At 43.6% G+C, this 17253-nt stretch overlaps 1 protein-coding gene across 2 annotated transcripts in view; it reads right to left on the bottom strand.

Moving 5' to 3' along the window:
* The window catches only part of Spin1 (spindlin 1), a 48941-nt gene that overhangs the window by 20481 nt on the left and 11207 nt on the right, over positions 1–17253 (bottom strand). For both annotated transcript variants that reach the window (XM_021180282.2, XM_029468349.1), the window contains exons 2-3: positions 7102–7302; positions 2216–2264 (exon numbers count right to left, since the gene is read on the bottom strand). In XM_021180282.2, coding sequence (XP_021035941.1) covers positions 2216–2264; positions 7102–7153 — 101 coding nt within the window. In that variant the 5' untranslated portion in view covers positions 7154–7302. The remainder of the gene's footprint in view (positions 1–2215; positions 2265–7101; positions 7303–17253) is intronic.

Below are 17253 nucleotides of genomic sequence, written 5' to 3'. Positions count from 1 at the left end.
CCCAGCACTCGGGAGGCAGAGGCAGGCGGATTTCTGAGTTCGAGGCCAGCCTGGTCTACAGAGTGAGTTCCAGGACAGCCAAGGCTACACAGAGATGGCTCAGCGGTTAAGAGTGCCAACTGCTCTCCCAAAGGTCCTGAGTTCAAATCCCAGCAACCACATGTTGGCTCAACCACCCGTAATGAAATCTGACGCCCTCTTTTAGAGTGTCTGAAGACAGCTACAGTGTACTTACATATAATAAATAAATAAATAAATAATTTTTTAAAAATAAATGTAGAAAGAAACCTATGCTGAAAAGCTAAACACTCAGTGATCCGGTCAACACCCCACAACAGGAAAGATCTGCAAAGCACAGTGTCCTCTCACTGCGATCAAGACATTTATAATCAGCACCCAGCAAAGGAACGTTTGCTATTTCTCAGCCTCTGTCCACCTTCAAATCTCCAGTGAGAACGACTTTCATTTCACTTTCTGGGGCACAGCAATACTCTCAAGCTCCTGGTCTTAAATAAGCCTATGAGAGAGCAGATGGAGTTCCCCAAATGTGAAACACACATGAACTCTTCGCTGGGTGCCTGTGAACCCTCAAGTGTTTGATTTTAATTTATCTTTGACAATTTTTTTTTTTTTTGGTTTTGAGACAGGGTTTCTCTTTGTATCCCTGGTTGTCCTGGAACTCACTTTGTAGACCAGGCTGGCCTGGAACTCAGAAATCCGCCTGCCTCTGCCTCCCAAGTGCTGGGATTAAAAGCGTCCGCCACCACTGCCCGACTTTATCTTTGACAATTTTATACATGCATAGCATATACTTCGGATCAATTATACTAACAGCATTGAGAAGTGGGTGTTTATTTCCTGTGCCTGAAGGAGTCAAACTCAGGAGATAACGAATGCTCAGTTTACTTAGGAAAGGGAACTACAACTCCCTTGTACAAAATGCATGCACAATACTGTGGGATCAAACAAATGTCTAACCTCTTAACCCAATGAAATTGTAACCAACAGTAATTACTTGGAAATAGGTTTTTCCAAAGGGATGGGGTGCTAACACACTATACCTTAACATTCTTAACTGCTTTTAGGAGGAAAAGTCTCATCTGAGTGAACTGCCTTGACCTTACTAAGGTGGTATTTCACTGTTTCCTACCCACTGCATAGTGTTTGTGGGTTACATGCCTGCCATTTGAGGCAAGAGTTGGCTGACCATTTGCACCATGCCAGTGAGTAGAGCCACCACATAAATGATCACATCACGGGATACAGCAAAACCAGGAAGACAGTAAGAAAAGGTCAAGTTTATCCAGTCTCAGGGGAAGGTACACTTACCTAATTTTCAATCTCTTGTTTTCTAGGTCATATCTTTAGGTGAGTATTACATTTACATTATATACTCATCTGAATGTGAGACAAGTCTGGTTACAGCATCAACCATTACCGAAGGCATTCCTGTTTTACAAAGCCATGACCAAGAAACCTATTCTCTCAGCTGCACTGAGGCATAAAGTCTGTAACTATACAGACTGCTTACAGTATCAGAGCGGGGCGGGCCTTCAACGGTAACTCACATTCCTTAAATTCAAGTCAGTGTTGAGTGGTATATCCATGATGCAGGAATGCAGTCACTACAGCATAGCAACTACAGGACTGGGGTACACTTGTCATTTTAAATAGACGACAAATGCCAGGCCTGGTGACACACGTGATCCCAGCAGGTCAGAGATTGAGTCAAAATTACAAGTTTTAGGTCACCTCAGACTACACAGTGAGGCTATGTTTTAGAAAAAAGATGTTTAATTCTATTTTAAATGGATTTAAATTATATTACATATAAATATAAATACTAAATCATAAATCACAGGTATAAGGCAGAACACAGCAGCTAGCTAGGTATACCCTAGCATCAGATACTTCTGTTCAGCTCCTTGGCTGACAGCAGATCAAGACCTGGAGGTTTAGATTTTGCATGTGCTTTCCCCCACTGTGGTTTCCCATTAAGACAGAGGATGGCCACGGCCAAAGACTTTTAAGAGCTTAAGTACACACTTAGCACACAATCCAGACCAGGGAAAGAAAGAGAATGGAGGGGGTGGGAGGTGGAGGTGACCACGAACAGTTACAAGGCTTTAAGTGGAGATAAGATAAAGATAAAAGCCCTGGCTTAAGAGGTAGTCCTGGTGCAAGTTATCTAAAAACAGGCTTAAGCATTGCTTACTTGTGAGATGTCCTCTTCTTCATCATGTTTGCAGATACTCCAGCATGGCCTACAAGAGAGTTGAGTTATAGTCAGCAAATAATGGGTTAAAAACAAAATCCTACTTCATAAAGCTTGAAATTGATCATTAACAACCAACATGTTAGAGCCACATGTTTACTGACTTCTGAAAAGGAGATACTTTGAGCAGACAAAATGACCAGTGATTCTTCACCAGCTGCATGTGTAAAATTAATGTTCACTCCTGACCATCCAACAATAAACGGTACAGGACACAACTCGTCCTCCCTCTCGTAATCTAGGAAACCTAAGAACCATCTGGCTTGAGACACCAGGCAGCAAAGGCCTACAGGAGCTGACAGCAGACCAACAAACGAGGTGGTGAATCCATCTCTGAAAGCCCTTTTGGATTATGGTATTTGAAGTGGGCATGACCTTGCCAAGCAGAGTGCCACACTGGAGTTAAGGAGGACTGTCTGTTATTAGCATGTAGCAGTATAGTGTATATAAGGAGAGATACTCAGAAGAGAACTCCCAAACTTAGTGGTGTGGGGTCCAGCAGGGGTCCATACTCTGGCTAAACAGGAATCTGAACATGAATAAATTCTGAGAAATCACAAATCCAAAACACTGTTCAAAGTCCATCTAGTCACTTCTTAGACATGTGGAGTAATCAGAAACAAAACAGAATCAAAACACAAGACTCCTCAAGAAGTCCTCAACAGCTTACATCAAAGAGAGTAAAATCCACCCTTCACACCAGCCTATAGAAAACAGTACCAAATTCACCCTCAGCACCTGCTTGACAAACTTCAGTGTCCTTTAAAATGTCCAACTTCCTTTCTTAAAAACTATTAGACAAGAAAGGCTAGGTGTCTAACTTACTGCTCAAGCATTTGCTAGAATATACAAAATCCTTGGTTTGACCTTCAAACACACACACATAAAAACACACCACACATGGTGGGGGACCTTGCTTGGTGCCACATGCCAGTCATCCTAACATTCAAAAGGGGGTTATAATCCAAGTAGGTTACAATCAAAACAAATGTTTTGCATGCAAGGACATTAAAAGATAATTGCACCCAAATAATCCCTAAAATCTGGAAATATCATGAAAACAAGTCAAACCAGTAAAGAGTAAGCCACTTGCACCGTGATTATTAAGTAGACTATGTAGATCAGTAAGGTCAGCGTTCAACACAGCAACACAAACTCTCCAAACATACATGCAATGCATGTATACATACATAAGTGAGACTGAAACCAGACCTACCTAGGAACCCAGAGAGCAACACCCACAGGCCTAACCCAAGGGAACCCAGACTGCCATAAAGAAAGGAGGAGCAGGGAAAGCAACGGCCAAAGTAGACTTTTGGGGAAACTCATAAGCCCAGGCTGCCAAACAAGCAGGGAGGTAGCTGTGCACAGGACCCCTAAACTAACTTCTGAACACTGATAGTATCTTCACAAGAGCAAAACAAACAAAAAGTACTTCTAAATGCATCAGATACAGGGAATTGAAGACTTGCTGTCAAGCGGAACTTAAACCAGACAGCAAGCAATTCCACCCTCAATCCACCCACTGACAGGAAAGTATCTTCCAGCCACAACAGCAGCACTGCACACAAACAAGTCCAGCTCCACCAGGTCTGAGACAGACTTAAATTCAGGACAAATGTCTCCATGGATCACAAAAGATACTGCAAAATCGTATGGTTAATTAATCAAAAAGTCACAAGAACCCTAAGTACACACAAGCCTAATTACAGAGCCCTGAGCCCCCCACCCCACCCCCAAAAATGGGGGGGAAAAACCACATCTGCACCATGTATATTTAGTTACATAAACTCTCTTGGTGTTCATGGTGTGAACTGGAGGGCAGAAAACCAGAAGGGTCAGACACCTGAGAACCACTAGAGACAGCTTGAAAGTCATGTCATATGCATTTCCTTTGGACCCCATGTTAACACTCACCTAGATGTACTGGCTATATACTGACTCACACCATGAATCTAACAATATCCTTAAAATATCCTGAAATCATACAAAATATATTTGCTTACCCAGGTCAGCATTATTAGGGCATAATTACGGAAAAGGTTCTCTGAGCAGTTAAACCAGGTCCTGAACTCATAGTGTAAGACACAGTCACAATGAGAATGGGAAAAAATTAAAAAAAAAAAAAAAAACAAACAAGTATCAGGGCTTAGACACTGTAAAACAAGCAGCGCTTTTATTCATCAGGTGTCTACATTAAATGGCCAAGTATGAAGATGGCTTTAACACGGGCCAGAAGCAGGAGGGCTGAGACAGGAAGGCTCCTTTCTTCACTATTTGCAAGCTCCCTTCTCCCTGGCCTTACATGAAGTGGTGGTACGTATACAACTTCAATACTAAAGGTACTACTATGCAGCCATTACAGCTTTCAATCAAGAGACAGAGATGGCACGCTGGTACCTGGATCAACTGAGGGAAGAGCAGAGGGTAAGAGGAAAAGGATAGTTAAGTGTGTGGCAGCCACAGGGTAGGCCAGGAGTGAAGAAACCATACCTCAAGTGTTCTCTGACAAGCTGCAGAGAAAGGAAACACTCGAGGCATGCTAGAACTGTATATACTGTATGTACCAGGTGTGTCCACCCTCTCTCCCATCCCATAGTATCCTAATCCTCATCCCACACACACCCACCATCCTACTTTGGGCACACAGCATGCTGGCTTCAGGAAACGGGCACCTTGAATGCCAGGCCGCTCACTGTCTCTGTCCCTCGAGGCAAAGCACTTCAGGGTGCACTACAGACCAAGTCCCAGTGCTGACTTTTTACTAAGAACCTAGTTCACTGAGTAAGAAACGGTAAGCACTATGCCAAAATAACCATCTAATCGTTATGCACAGTGAGATGGGGCACTGCAGACAAGCAGCGTGGCTTCCTGCGGTAACCTGAGAACAAGAGTGCAGTCAAAGGACTGATGAGCCAGAGGCCATGCACGAAGTCCAGAGCTCCGAGAAACTACACCATAACCAAGACAAATTTCCAGTTTCTGGCCCAACTTGTACAGTTTAAGTTGTTCCTGCTCCTCTGTCTTTATCACAAGTAAAACACTAAAAAATCTCAACCATGCTTCTAAGATTGATCAGAGAATATAAAGTCACAAGACAAGAGAGGAAAGGATGGCAACCTAGATAGTCAGAGCCTGCACAGGAAGCTGTATAGAAAACTTCAACTGATGCTGCTGGAGTTAGTAGAGCCCAGTCAGCCAGTGGGATTGAGGCACACTCTGAAAGGGGCCCACACTTTAGTTCTGTCTGGAAAGGCTGATAATCTGACCAAGCTGTCCTGTGCCCTAAGGCAGGGCACTCTAAAGTATAGGTTTGACAAAAGGTTGAGCTAATCACAGAACCAGCAAATGAGCTAATGGATAGAACGACACACACACACAATAAAAAACAAAAAACAAAAAAATACAAAAAACAAAAAACAAACAAACAAAAAAAAAAAAAACCAGACCTACCGGTAGGAGGAAACAAAACAAAATCATTATAAACAAAGAAAAAAGCCAGACGTGGCTGCACACATACAATCCCAGAAGTGGGGAGCAGGAGGAACATATCTACATTCAAGGCCAGCAAAGGGTAGGTCTGAGGCTCCCTAGGGTGAGACTCTTATCTACAAAAGCTGGACTTCTTTAAATTAGAAATACTCTGTGTGCTGACTGTGGTGCCCATGGGCAAGAGAACCAAGGACATACATAGGCCAGCCTGGGCAACAAGTTCTGAAACACTAGCAACTTCACTTAAACCTTATCACAGACTTTTTCCAATGTTCAAATGCCACAAGTAAGTACTGAAGAGTATTATTTGTCAGCACAGTATGTGCAACACATCTGTGATCCCAAGGCGGGAGGATCAACATGTTCAAGATTCTGTGGCCAAAAGGGAGGGAGGAAGGAAAAGGAAAGCAGGGTACCTGGTTCATTTGCTAATTTTATAAAACATTCCACATGGTCTCTGCTTGTTTGGGGAAAGAAGGTTTTAAAAACCTACACTTTTGGGGGGGGGGATGGGGGACTTTTGGGATAGCATTGGAAATGTAATTGAGGAAAATACTTAATAAAAAATATAAAAAAAAAAAAAAAAACCTACACTTTTAAACCAAGTGGTGGTGGCATGACTTTAATAATCCCAGCGCTGGAAAGGCAGAGTTCAAGGCCAGCCTGGTTTACAGAGTGAGTTCCAAGACAGCCAAGGAAAAGAACGCTGTCTCAAAAATCTACCCTTTTATTCCTGTTTTTAGTCATGTGCCACAAAAACAAAACAAACAAACAAACAAACAAAAAACAGAGTGGATTACTGTTGTAGAGGAGGTGTACAGGCAGGCTTGGCTTTTGTTGTTTCTGAGACAAAACTTCATATAGTCCAGGATGGCCTGGAACTTGCTGTGTAATAAAGGACGGCCTAGAATTCCTGGTCTTCCTGACTCCATTTCAGAGCACTGGAATTACAGGCTCAATGAGGTCAATTTCAGATCCAAGGCAATACAGCCGCTTTAAATAAGTATACAAAACTGAGTAAGATCCTCCTTCTGCCCTACAGCCACCCAATCGCCTAAATCTCACTAAATCCAACAAGCTAACTGCTTGCCTTCTTCTCGCAAAAATAAAGCCTTGATTCCACTATATTCTGCTACTTGAAATTTACTTGTTTAGCACTTATTTGGTTATACAGAAAACAATATTTGGCATAAGGGTTCTCTTTTTCAAGACATCAAAGCTCTTGTTTCACATGCAGCAAGGTATAAATCACGGAGAAGGGTCCACACGGCCCAGGTGAAACCACTGTTCTAAAAGGTACAGCACACTGACACACACAGCACTCCAGTGCTTACCTGCATCAGCTCTGGACCGCTGGCCAGGTGTCTTCCCGAATGGGGTCTTCATTCATCTGTATCTATGTGAGCAGCAGAGCTGCTGGACTAGGGTGAAAATCCAATGTTCTCAGCTATGAGGCTGCCCACAGGTTCGTGTTAATCCACCATCCAGGTGTCTCCTTTACAAGTTCAGCAAAAACACATGGAATCCCAAGCACTCTGTAAAATGAGCATCAAGACAGCAAAATGCCTAGTGAGCCTCTAAATGTAAATGGAAATGTAAGCCTAATTCTCAACTAAAGGCACTGATCCCTGGAGCAATGACAACGCAAAGGCAACGCCTCACAGTGAGAAGGGGATGTCGGGACAGGTCAGACCCCGTAGGGAGAAGAGCCTGTGCAGAGACTAGAGAGCCCTGTCCTAAATAAACCACCTTGCTGCTAGGGCCCAGGGTAGCTGCAGGATCACAGGAGAGGTGATCAGGGTACAGGTCACTCAGGGAGGGGAGATGCATCTGGCAGACTAGGACTTGGAAAAAAGACAACATGACCTTGTTTTCCCCTTTCTGCCCCGAACCTCTCATAAAGATCCATTAAATCCAAGAGAAAAAAAATTCCAGGAAAAACGATCCCACCCACGTAGATGCTAAATTGTTTCACAAAAGCAGTACCATTTACATCAAATTTGGTTCCAGAAACTTTGAAGCTCAGGTAGTAACCCTTTTCCATATATCTTTCCCAAGCAGACATTTTTCCAACTGCCATAGCGTCCTGGTGCTGCTGCTCCTGTGGTCAGGCTTGTATGTTACTGCTAAAGAAACAATTTCCGAGTTCTGTGTATCACCACCACTCCATGGCTTTATTCAGTCTCTAGCTGAGATTACAAGGACATCACAACCCACTTGGTCCTCCCTGCTGTATTTAGTTTCCCCCAGCCTTCCTGCCCGTGGCCCAGCTCCCCTTCTGCTGTGCTTACAGATAAAGCACTAAACTTGAAGGCAAGACATGCAAACTCTTCTGTCATGTTCAACTCTCTCGCATGTAACCTGAGCAGCATTCAGCACTACTAGCCAGAACCCAGCACACAGGCTTGCTGTGCACTACAAAGGACTTCCCACTGAGGCACTGTCCTGAGCCTCCCAGGCTCAGCCCTGTCATTGGTTCAGCCAATCCTAACCTTCCTCTAGTGAATTTCATCACTAGAGCATCCTCAGCATATAATAAACATGATGCAGTGTATCACAACTTTAAAGGCCAACTCCTGGGGCTGGAAAATAGCAAAAGAGCCAGGCTTAAGTTCCAGCACCAACTCAGAGGCTACAATGCAGAAGCTACAATTAATTCCAAGAGGTCTGACACTCTCCTCTGACCTTGGGACCAGGTAGACACATGGTACACACACAGGAAGGAAAGCACCCACTACACATAAAATAAAAGCAAATCTTTTTTTGTTTGACAGGATCTTACTGTATAACCAGCCTCTGCCTCCCAAGGTTTTCTGAAGTGTGTGTGTCCTTCTCACTAGGTTTCAACTATCATGGCAACATTTTCTGTTGCTATTTGAAGTTGAATTTAACAAACCTTTAAGAGAAACTGAGGACTTGAAACATGGGTCTTCTGTTTTCTGTTGTCATGTGTGTATACACATTGTTTACGAGCATGCAGAACAGGGGTGCAGAAATCTGAGGGCAGCCTGGAGTGTCCATCAGTCTTCCTTCACCCTGCCCTGTCTGTCTTCTTTAGCGGTGCCTGACCCCATGAGCTGCTGGGGATCCTCCCATCCCCATCTTCCTAGGGGACTGCTGGACGAGATACGCATGCTATGTCAGCTTTACATGGCAAGGACCTTTTACAGCTCAGCCGTCTCCCCAGCTCTACAAGGGGACTTTTGGAGCTAAATAATGTGCAGTAAAGTTCCTAGAAAAAAAGCCACACCTACTGCTGACTAATTACAATTTCGTGATTGTGGAAAGAGCCAAAATGCCAAGTTCCATCTTGACTTCCTTTAGTCCCTTTACAGACCACTCACAGTCCACCTAAGTGTCTGACCTAGCTTCCTCACGACTATCAGGTAAAACCTTTTGGAATATACATACAGAAAGTCTTCATAAAGTACCTGAAACTTGTAACATTACCATCTTTGCTGTAGCTTGCCTACCTGATATTTCCACCAATATACTTGAAAATGTCTTGCCTTATGATTTTTTTTGTTCCCAATCCATAAAAATTCTGTTTCCACATTGATACATGGCATTCAGGTAAGTCTTTCATAGGCCAGCCACAATGCAACATTCCTTCTACCTTCCTGAGGAACCATCAGTCTAGGCTCATCCCAACTCCTGTTTAAAACCATCAGGAAATGCAGTCCCCTCGCCAAGACACTGAGTGGAGTTGCTGAGCCCTGTTCATGTCTCAATAGATGTCACAGAGTGCTTTGAAAAGTCAAATAACAGCATTCTGAAAGTAGAACTGTCTTTTGACTGAACTAATTTAATTCATTCACGTTTTCTAGAGACACAGATCATCTTTAAGTTATCTTATTATGTGGTTAGTTTAGTAAAAAAAAAAAAAATTAAACAAATGCAGTCGTTTCTAGGATAGCAGATGCTATACTGGTCTCCCTACCCCAGTGCTCCAGGAAAGTCACCAAGTGTAGCTTACTGCCATGTTGCTAAAAAGGATCAGGCTGCTGGAGAGGTGGATCGGTGATCAAGAGCACAGCCTGATCTTCCTGGGTTAAATTCATAGCATCCACATCACATATAGCTCACGGCCATCTGTAACTCCAGTTCCAATGTATCTGACACCCTTTTAAGTCTCCTCCAGCTATGGTGGAAATGCATATAGGAAAGCAATACACCCACATATACATTTAACAACAACAACAAAAGTAAGGTAAGAAATGGAGAACAGACAACAGAAAGGTTCTTAGGTTACCTACTTTCTCTCTCTCCCTACACACGCAACCAGGACCCTGGCTACGGTGAGAGCACACTCAGGAAATCATAGTTAAGTACTCACAGCTGACTCTTGACTCTACAAGCTAGGGTCAAATGATTGGAGACTCAAAACATGCACAAGATACAGTGACTACAGAAAATATTCACCAACGCACAAAACTTTTCATAGTAATACAGAGTTGGGGGAGATTCTATCTCTTCTGGAAGTCCATCTTTGTTAATTAAAGCTAATTACCCACCCACGATGGTTACTGATCTTTAATATATTTCTCAGGAGGTTAATTTCCAAACAAGATTATCCTTCAATAATTATCCCAAAGATCATTTATAAGATGCTGAATTGGCATAAAAATGCACTGTACTGAGTGGACACAGCATAGCAAACCCGACTCAGTGTTGTGCTTTCCGTGGGCTCTTTCATGCCGTCCACACAGCATGCTGCAGAAGCCACGGCTGCATCATCACGGAAGCATCAACTGGAAACTGAAAAGGCCAGCAAAATACAATACCCTGATCAAGGTCATAGGACCTCACTGAAATAAATGCTCTACCATAAACAAACACGCACATAAGCAGGCATGGTAGAGCATGCCTGTGACCTGGCACTGAAAGTGCAGAGGCAGGAAAAAGCCCTCCAGGCAAGCCTGAGAGCTGTGTGAGTGGGGCAGGCACACCTAAACCAATGGCAGATATTGTACCAAAGAGGTTAAGAAATGGGCATTTCAATTTCTCAGACATCAGGCCTGATGGTTTGGGCCACCTATTATCTGAGCGCTCACAAGAAGGTAAGGCAGGAGGTGCTCAAGTATCAGGACAACCTGAGTCTAAAGTAACAAGCAGGAATAACCATGTGTGGAGAAGGGACATGAAAAGACTCTGCCAACTGCTATCACCAACACTGTTTTTAAGAAGAGATTTGGTCACTGCTGAAGCAAAATCTTAACACCAGGTCCTCTCTCTCATGAATAATATGTACACAGGAGTACTAACAACCAAAAACACCACATGTCAATGGTAACTGCCAAATGAGAAGCTTAGAACTTTCAAGCTGTAACCCAAACTTCCAGAGAGGGAAAAAGGGCTGCAAACTCAGCCACCAACAGCCAACAGTGCACCCACCCAATCCTGCCAGGTAAGGAGGGCTCACTAAAACTCAACTCTCTTCAGTTTCCATGTAGGTGAGAACAATGGTAGGTATCCCAGAGGGCCTTTGTAATAAACCAAAAATATAGCAAATACACACCTTTCCTGAGGCCCAAGCTATTCGAACAAATCATCAAACTCAATAAAGCACAGCCTATGGGTTAAAAACAAAGATGACAACCTAGACTCACAACTCGGCATGAAGTGTTTGTGAAGGAGGCCAGGGCTTCATGCATGCTATGTGTGCACTCTATCACGTGAACAACATCTCAATTCCATTATTCCTAATACAATATTAAAAAACAAAACTAACAGAACAGAGCCTGCCAAATGGTTCAGTGGGTACAGGCACGTGCTGCGCAAGTCCAGCAGGCTGAACCAGAATCAAAATAAGACTGGAAGGAGAGAAGCAACTCCAAACCTCTCCTCTGACCTCCAAATGCACATTATAGCATGTGCCAAGCAGAATCTGGAGAGAGCCATATACAGATATTTGCCTGCTCATTTCAGTTTTCCCAGCATTCTTGAAACCTCCCACCATAAACGGACAGTTACTCTGAGACAAAGTCACCTAAGTCCAGGTGCCAGGCTGGTGAGAGCCCACTTTGAAGAACAGAAGTCAAGAGCAAAAAGGGTCAGTGGGTCAATAGCTTTAGAGTCTGTACCTCTGAGAATTGCAATTCAGAACCTTCTTGGGAATAAAATAACACTTACTAGAAATCCCAAGTAAAACTGTTCTAACATACACTATCTAAGCCTAAATAAAGGCCTCTGTACATCAAAGTTAATGTGAACAATCAACGGATGGAGTACCCCATGATAGACCACTTGCATGACTAAAGTACTTCAAGTTGTTGAAAAACTTGGCTGTCATAAACTTTTAAGTAGTATCTAAGTTCTTCAAACCCCAAAACACTCTTAACAATTTCAGCAAAATTATCCCTTGGTCTAAACCCACAGATACCAAATTTTATCAATGACCACAAATCCAGACAGTGACACAAATCCAGGAACAGCTACACTCGGATTTTTTTTTATTTTTTACCTTCCTTCTGAAATATAGCACCCCTTTCCCCAGGAAGACACAACACAGTGCAGCTGACTCTGAAAAGCCACCCCAGATCTTACCAACCCTCTCTGTACGCTGTAGACCTCAAAACACCTAAACCCCACCAATTGTGTCAGCTACTGACCTGCTATTCCAGCAAATAGACCTGTGCCAAAGGCACCAGGCACTCAAGCACCAATGACCACGGTGCAAGTCATGGTCGAGTTCTCAGCTACCCTGGAGAAGCAGAATTATCGATGGCACACTAAAGCTAGCGGCCTTTATATAGATCCTCAGAAAGTTCCTCTATATCTTGAAACTTCCAAGGATGAGACTGTCTCAGAGTCAAGGTGAGTGCCCAGATAATTAACAGTAATAATATGATTGGGAAAGGGGGCTGGCCATACAGAGCGACCAACGGAGGGATTGGAGACTGCAGTTTTGAGCCCCAGACAGCAGGCAGACATCTAGGGAAAGGAGATACCAATTACTCAACCAATCAAGATGACACATGAACCATCAGTAGTCTGTGGACACACAGGGTCATGTGAGCGCTGCTGACTGACAGCACTCTGTATACTAGTGTATGGCTGTGCCAGGAGTCATCTGACCTGACTCCACAGGAGGATGCCCTCACAACCTTACTCTGAGGACCTCCTCTGGCTGGTCCTTTATATCCTTTCCTGACACAAAGCTATAATCATAAAAGACTGTACTTTCTCTGTGGCTACTGAGTGAATTATGAAACCACAATGATGCAAGGAGCAGAGACGTTAAGGTGTGTCTCAGGACTTCCTCAACTTTTGCAAGAGAAATTTTACATAACCCTGAGTATAAAAAATATTTAAGTACACAAATTACATTTATTGAAGAGTCACAAAGAAATTTACTTCAGAACAACTATTTGGTAGACTCTGATTTTATTATTAAAAATTAAAACAAATTTTCATGCTAATAAGAATGCACTTCCTTAGCCGGGTGTGGTGGCGCACGCTTTCAATCCCAGCACTTGGGAGGCAGAGGCAGGCAGATCTCTGAGTTCGAGGCCAGCCTGGTCTACAGAGTGAGTACCAGGACAGCCAGGGATACACAGAGAAACTCTGTCTCGGAAAAAAAATAAAAAAGAATGCACTACCCTTTTACACAAAGAATTAAATCTTAGCTGAGATGATTATGACTACAAGATGAAGCACATCACCATGTTCTCACAGGTGGCAGGTATTTCTGACTCTATGATCATCGCTGCTGAGAATGCACCATCGGGACTGCAGAGAAGGCTCAGAGGTTAAGAGCACCCACTGCTCTTCCAGAGGTCCTGAGTTCAATTCCCAGCAACCACATGGTGGCTCACAACCATCTGTAATAGAATCTGATGCCTTCTTCTGGTGTGTCTGAAGACAGTGACAGTGTACTCATATACATTAAATAAATAAATCTTTAAAAGAAGAAAAAAGAATGCAACATCACAAGAAAGAACAGTACAAAGAATTGGGCCAATTCAGAATGTTTGAAGTTCTGTCCTAATTCTAAATCAAAATTCGCTTAATCATTTTTTAATAAATCCTTTCAAACAGCAACTTTAAAGGTCAAAAATACAATACAAAGCTACACTGATTTGATGCTTACAAGCTAAGAAATAACAGTAGGAAAATAATGTCTTTGTTTTCTGAAGAGCAGAAATTTTTGTATATACAGTGAAAACACTGTGACTCCTAACTACAGCAGCTCTAATCTGAGCAAAGGCAGCAATTGGACACTGGGATTGGCTAAACCCCAAGAGCAAAAGTACAGTACCAGACTACAACACAGTGAAAGCTGTAACAGACAACACAGGGGAGTACTGTCAAATGCCTCAGATTCATTCGCTGTTTCTCTGAATATTCATTTTGGGTCACAACACACCCAAACCTTTTGATGCTATTAACACCCTCCATGTTCAGTTCTATGACTCTCTTTAAGAAGGAGTCAAACTTCTAGAACTTTATTATAACTAATGGAAATATCTACTAGATACTGTTGGAGACCATACTGTAAGGAAGTAATCCTTCCGCAGTTTCCCACCCTAATAAGCCAAATGCCCTTGTGTTAAGGAGTGGTCACCTCCTCCTCCCTATCTCTTCCTGGCACCTAAGACCCTAAAAAGCTGAATTATAGACCCCTCTTCCTTATCTCTTCCTGACTCCCAAGACTTGGAAGGACCTGAGTTCTGTGCTGAGCCCAGCCTGACACCTGGACTGTTAAGGAGGAACCTACATTCCGGAGATGAGACTCCAAGTGCCTCCCGCCTGCAGTCAGAATTCGGCCTTCAGGTTCCCAGATGCCTGCCTCTTTGTTCTTTGTTAATTCCCCCTCAGCCCCTCCCTATTTCCCCTCGCTGTGTGCTTATAACCTGGCTTTTCAGCCTAATAAACAGAGACCTTGACAGGAATCCTCCTTGGTCTCCCCCCCCCCCCATTTCTCTTGCAGGTTTGTGGTTCCCCTCATCGTACCCACGAATAACTGGGTCCTGCTGGATTGGACAAGATACTTTTTTTCACATCTTTGGGGCTGGGGGGTGGTCAGTTAAGATGAAGGAAAGATTCCATAGCCTTTACTTCACTTTCTCTAATAATAAAATAAATAAAGTACCACCTTGTGATGGTTTGTATACACTCAGCCCAGGGAGTGGCACTGTTAGAAGGTGTGGCCCTGTAAAGCCTCCTCATCATAGCTGCCTAGAAGCCAGTATTTTCCTATCAGCCTTAAGATGAAGATGTAGAACTCTCAAGCTCCTCCTGCACCATGCCTGCCTGGATGCTGCCATGCTCCCACCTTGACAATGGACTGAACCTCTGAACCTGTAAGCCAGCCCCAATTAAATGTTGTCCTTATAAATAGGGCTTAATGGGTTATCCTAGAAGGGATGTAGAAGATTTTGTGAGTGTGATTTGAATTGTACGGACCTGGCCCAAGAGGCTTCAGTGGAGATTTTCAATATGTCTGGCCTATGTTTTGTGGTATTTTGGTGAAGAAGATGAGTATTGTTTGCTCTTGTCTGAAGAGTCTGCCTGAGGCTAAGAAGAGACTCAGATTGCATTCATAAAGGAAGTCTCAGAAACGCCCATCATGGACTTTGTTCTCTGGTTAAGTCTCATGAAGAACATTTTAAACAAGCCAAACAGGCTGAGAAAGGAAAAATGTAACATATATGGTTCATGTATTAAAGGGGCACCAGGAAGGGAAATGGAGCTGAATCCTGTATTCAAGGATATTAAAGAGAATTACGGGAGTTGTGACCTTGAGGCAAGATCCCACCCCAAGTTTAAGCTAAATTTAAGTCCAGGCATGGCAAGCCTTTAATCCCAGGAGGCAAGAAGATCTCTGAGGTCATGGCCAGCCTAGAACACAAATTCTACGTGAAGAAAAACTTAAATCCAGACTTGGTGGCCTATACCTTTAATCCCAGCCCTTAGGAGACAGGCATCAGATCTTTGAATTCAAAGTCAGTCTACAGAGCAAGCCCCAGGACAGCCAATCTTAGGCCAAGAACGAGTTGGAAAACTGAAAGCTGGTGATTATGTAATAGGACAAGGGGGCCATGTTCCAGCCCCAGCAAGCAGCAGAACTCGGTGGCTTTGGACACACACGTGGCTCTGGCTTTAGAGTGCAGAACAGAAGGGACTACTGGGACAACTGATACTGGCTAGCGGTGATTTATTAGAGATCAGCATCACTGAGGTGAAATCTTCTGGGGGGTGTTTTCTGAGAGGACAAAGAAGCTATGTTCCAGAGATAGCCAAGGTTGTACCTCCTGCTGCAGCTGTACTTAGTAATGTGGAAGTCACCCAGGTGGTACTGGTTTTGAAAGCATGAAGGGGTCGTGAGAGACCATGGAAGGCCATTGGTGAAAATGCTGCCTCAGTTGCAGTTGATGGCCCAGGACTGAAGGGGTCATGAAAATGAGTTGAGGCTTGGCACCATGAAAAGAGCCTATGAGAGGCTATTGGTGAAGCCTGGTTGTGGCAGAAGACTCCAGCGTATTGGAGATGTCCATAGGATGATCACCAAGAACAGCAGTGGCAATGGAGTGGATCAACCTGAGCTTAGAGTGCTACAGAAGGCAAAGATGGAGAAGTGATGCCTGCCCTTTGGAGGGGCCCAGAAGATAGGTTGATCCCAGACATTGAAACAAAAAGCTGTAATTCTGAAGTAGCCCTGAGACCCCAAGATCTTTGAGATGCCAGAGCTGTGGACTATCTACTGAGGAAAGTTGCTAACAAGGAGTGGAACTAGCCCAGGAGAAAGAAGTTGGTTGCAATCAACAAAGATGAAAAAGGAATTGGAGATCTGAAGACCACTTTGACATCAGACATGGAGATGCAGAGTTTAGAGTTTGCCCAGCTGGTTTCCTGTCTTGCTTTGGGATTGCAGATAAGTGATTGGATGAATCTCAGAAGAGATTTTGAACTTTTAACATTGTTGAGACTGCTATAGACTATGGAGACTTTTGAGGTTGGACTAAATGTATTTTGCATTATACTGTGTTTAGGTATGGCCCCCACAAACTCATATGCTTGAACAAGCCTTTGGGGGCCAGGGAGTGAAATATGATGGTTTATATATACTCAGCCCAGGGAGTGCATTATTAGAAGGTGTGGCCCTGTTGGAGTAGGTGTGTCACTGTGGGTGTGGGTTTTCAGACCCTCATCCTAGCAGCCTTCAGATAAAGATGTAGAACTCTCAGCTCCTCCTGCACCATACCTGCCTGGATGCTGCCATGCTGCCACCTTGATAATAATGGTCTGAATCTGTAAGCCAGCCCCAATTAAATGTCCTTATAAGAGTTGTCTTGGTCATTGTGTCTGTTCACAGCAGCAAAACCCTAACTAAGACACACCAGTTATCAAAAGAGAATAAAGAACCTAAAAACTTAACCTAAGCCGGGCAGTGGTGGCGCACGCCTTTAATCCCAGCACTTGGGAGGCAGAGGCAGGTGGATTTCTGAGTTCGAGGCCAGCCTGGTCTACAGAGTGAGTTCCAG

The sequence above is a fragment of the Mus caroli genome, chromosome 13 (genome assembly GCF_900094665.2).
Source record: "Mus caroli chromosome 13, CAROLI_EIJ_v1.1, whole genome shotgun sequence".
Taxonomy (NCBI): domain Eukaryota; kingdom Metazoa; phylum Chordata; class Mammalia; order Rodentia; family Muridae; genus Mus; species Mus caroli.
The sequence above is the reverse complement of the archived record's forward strand: the minus strand, read 5'-3'. Positions and strand labels throughout refer to the sequence as shown.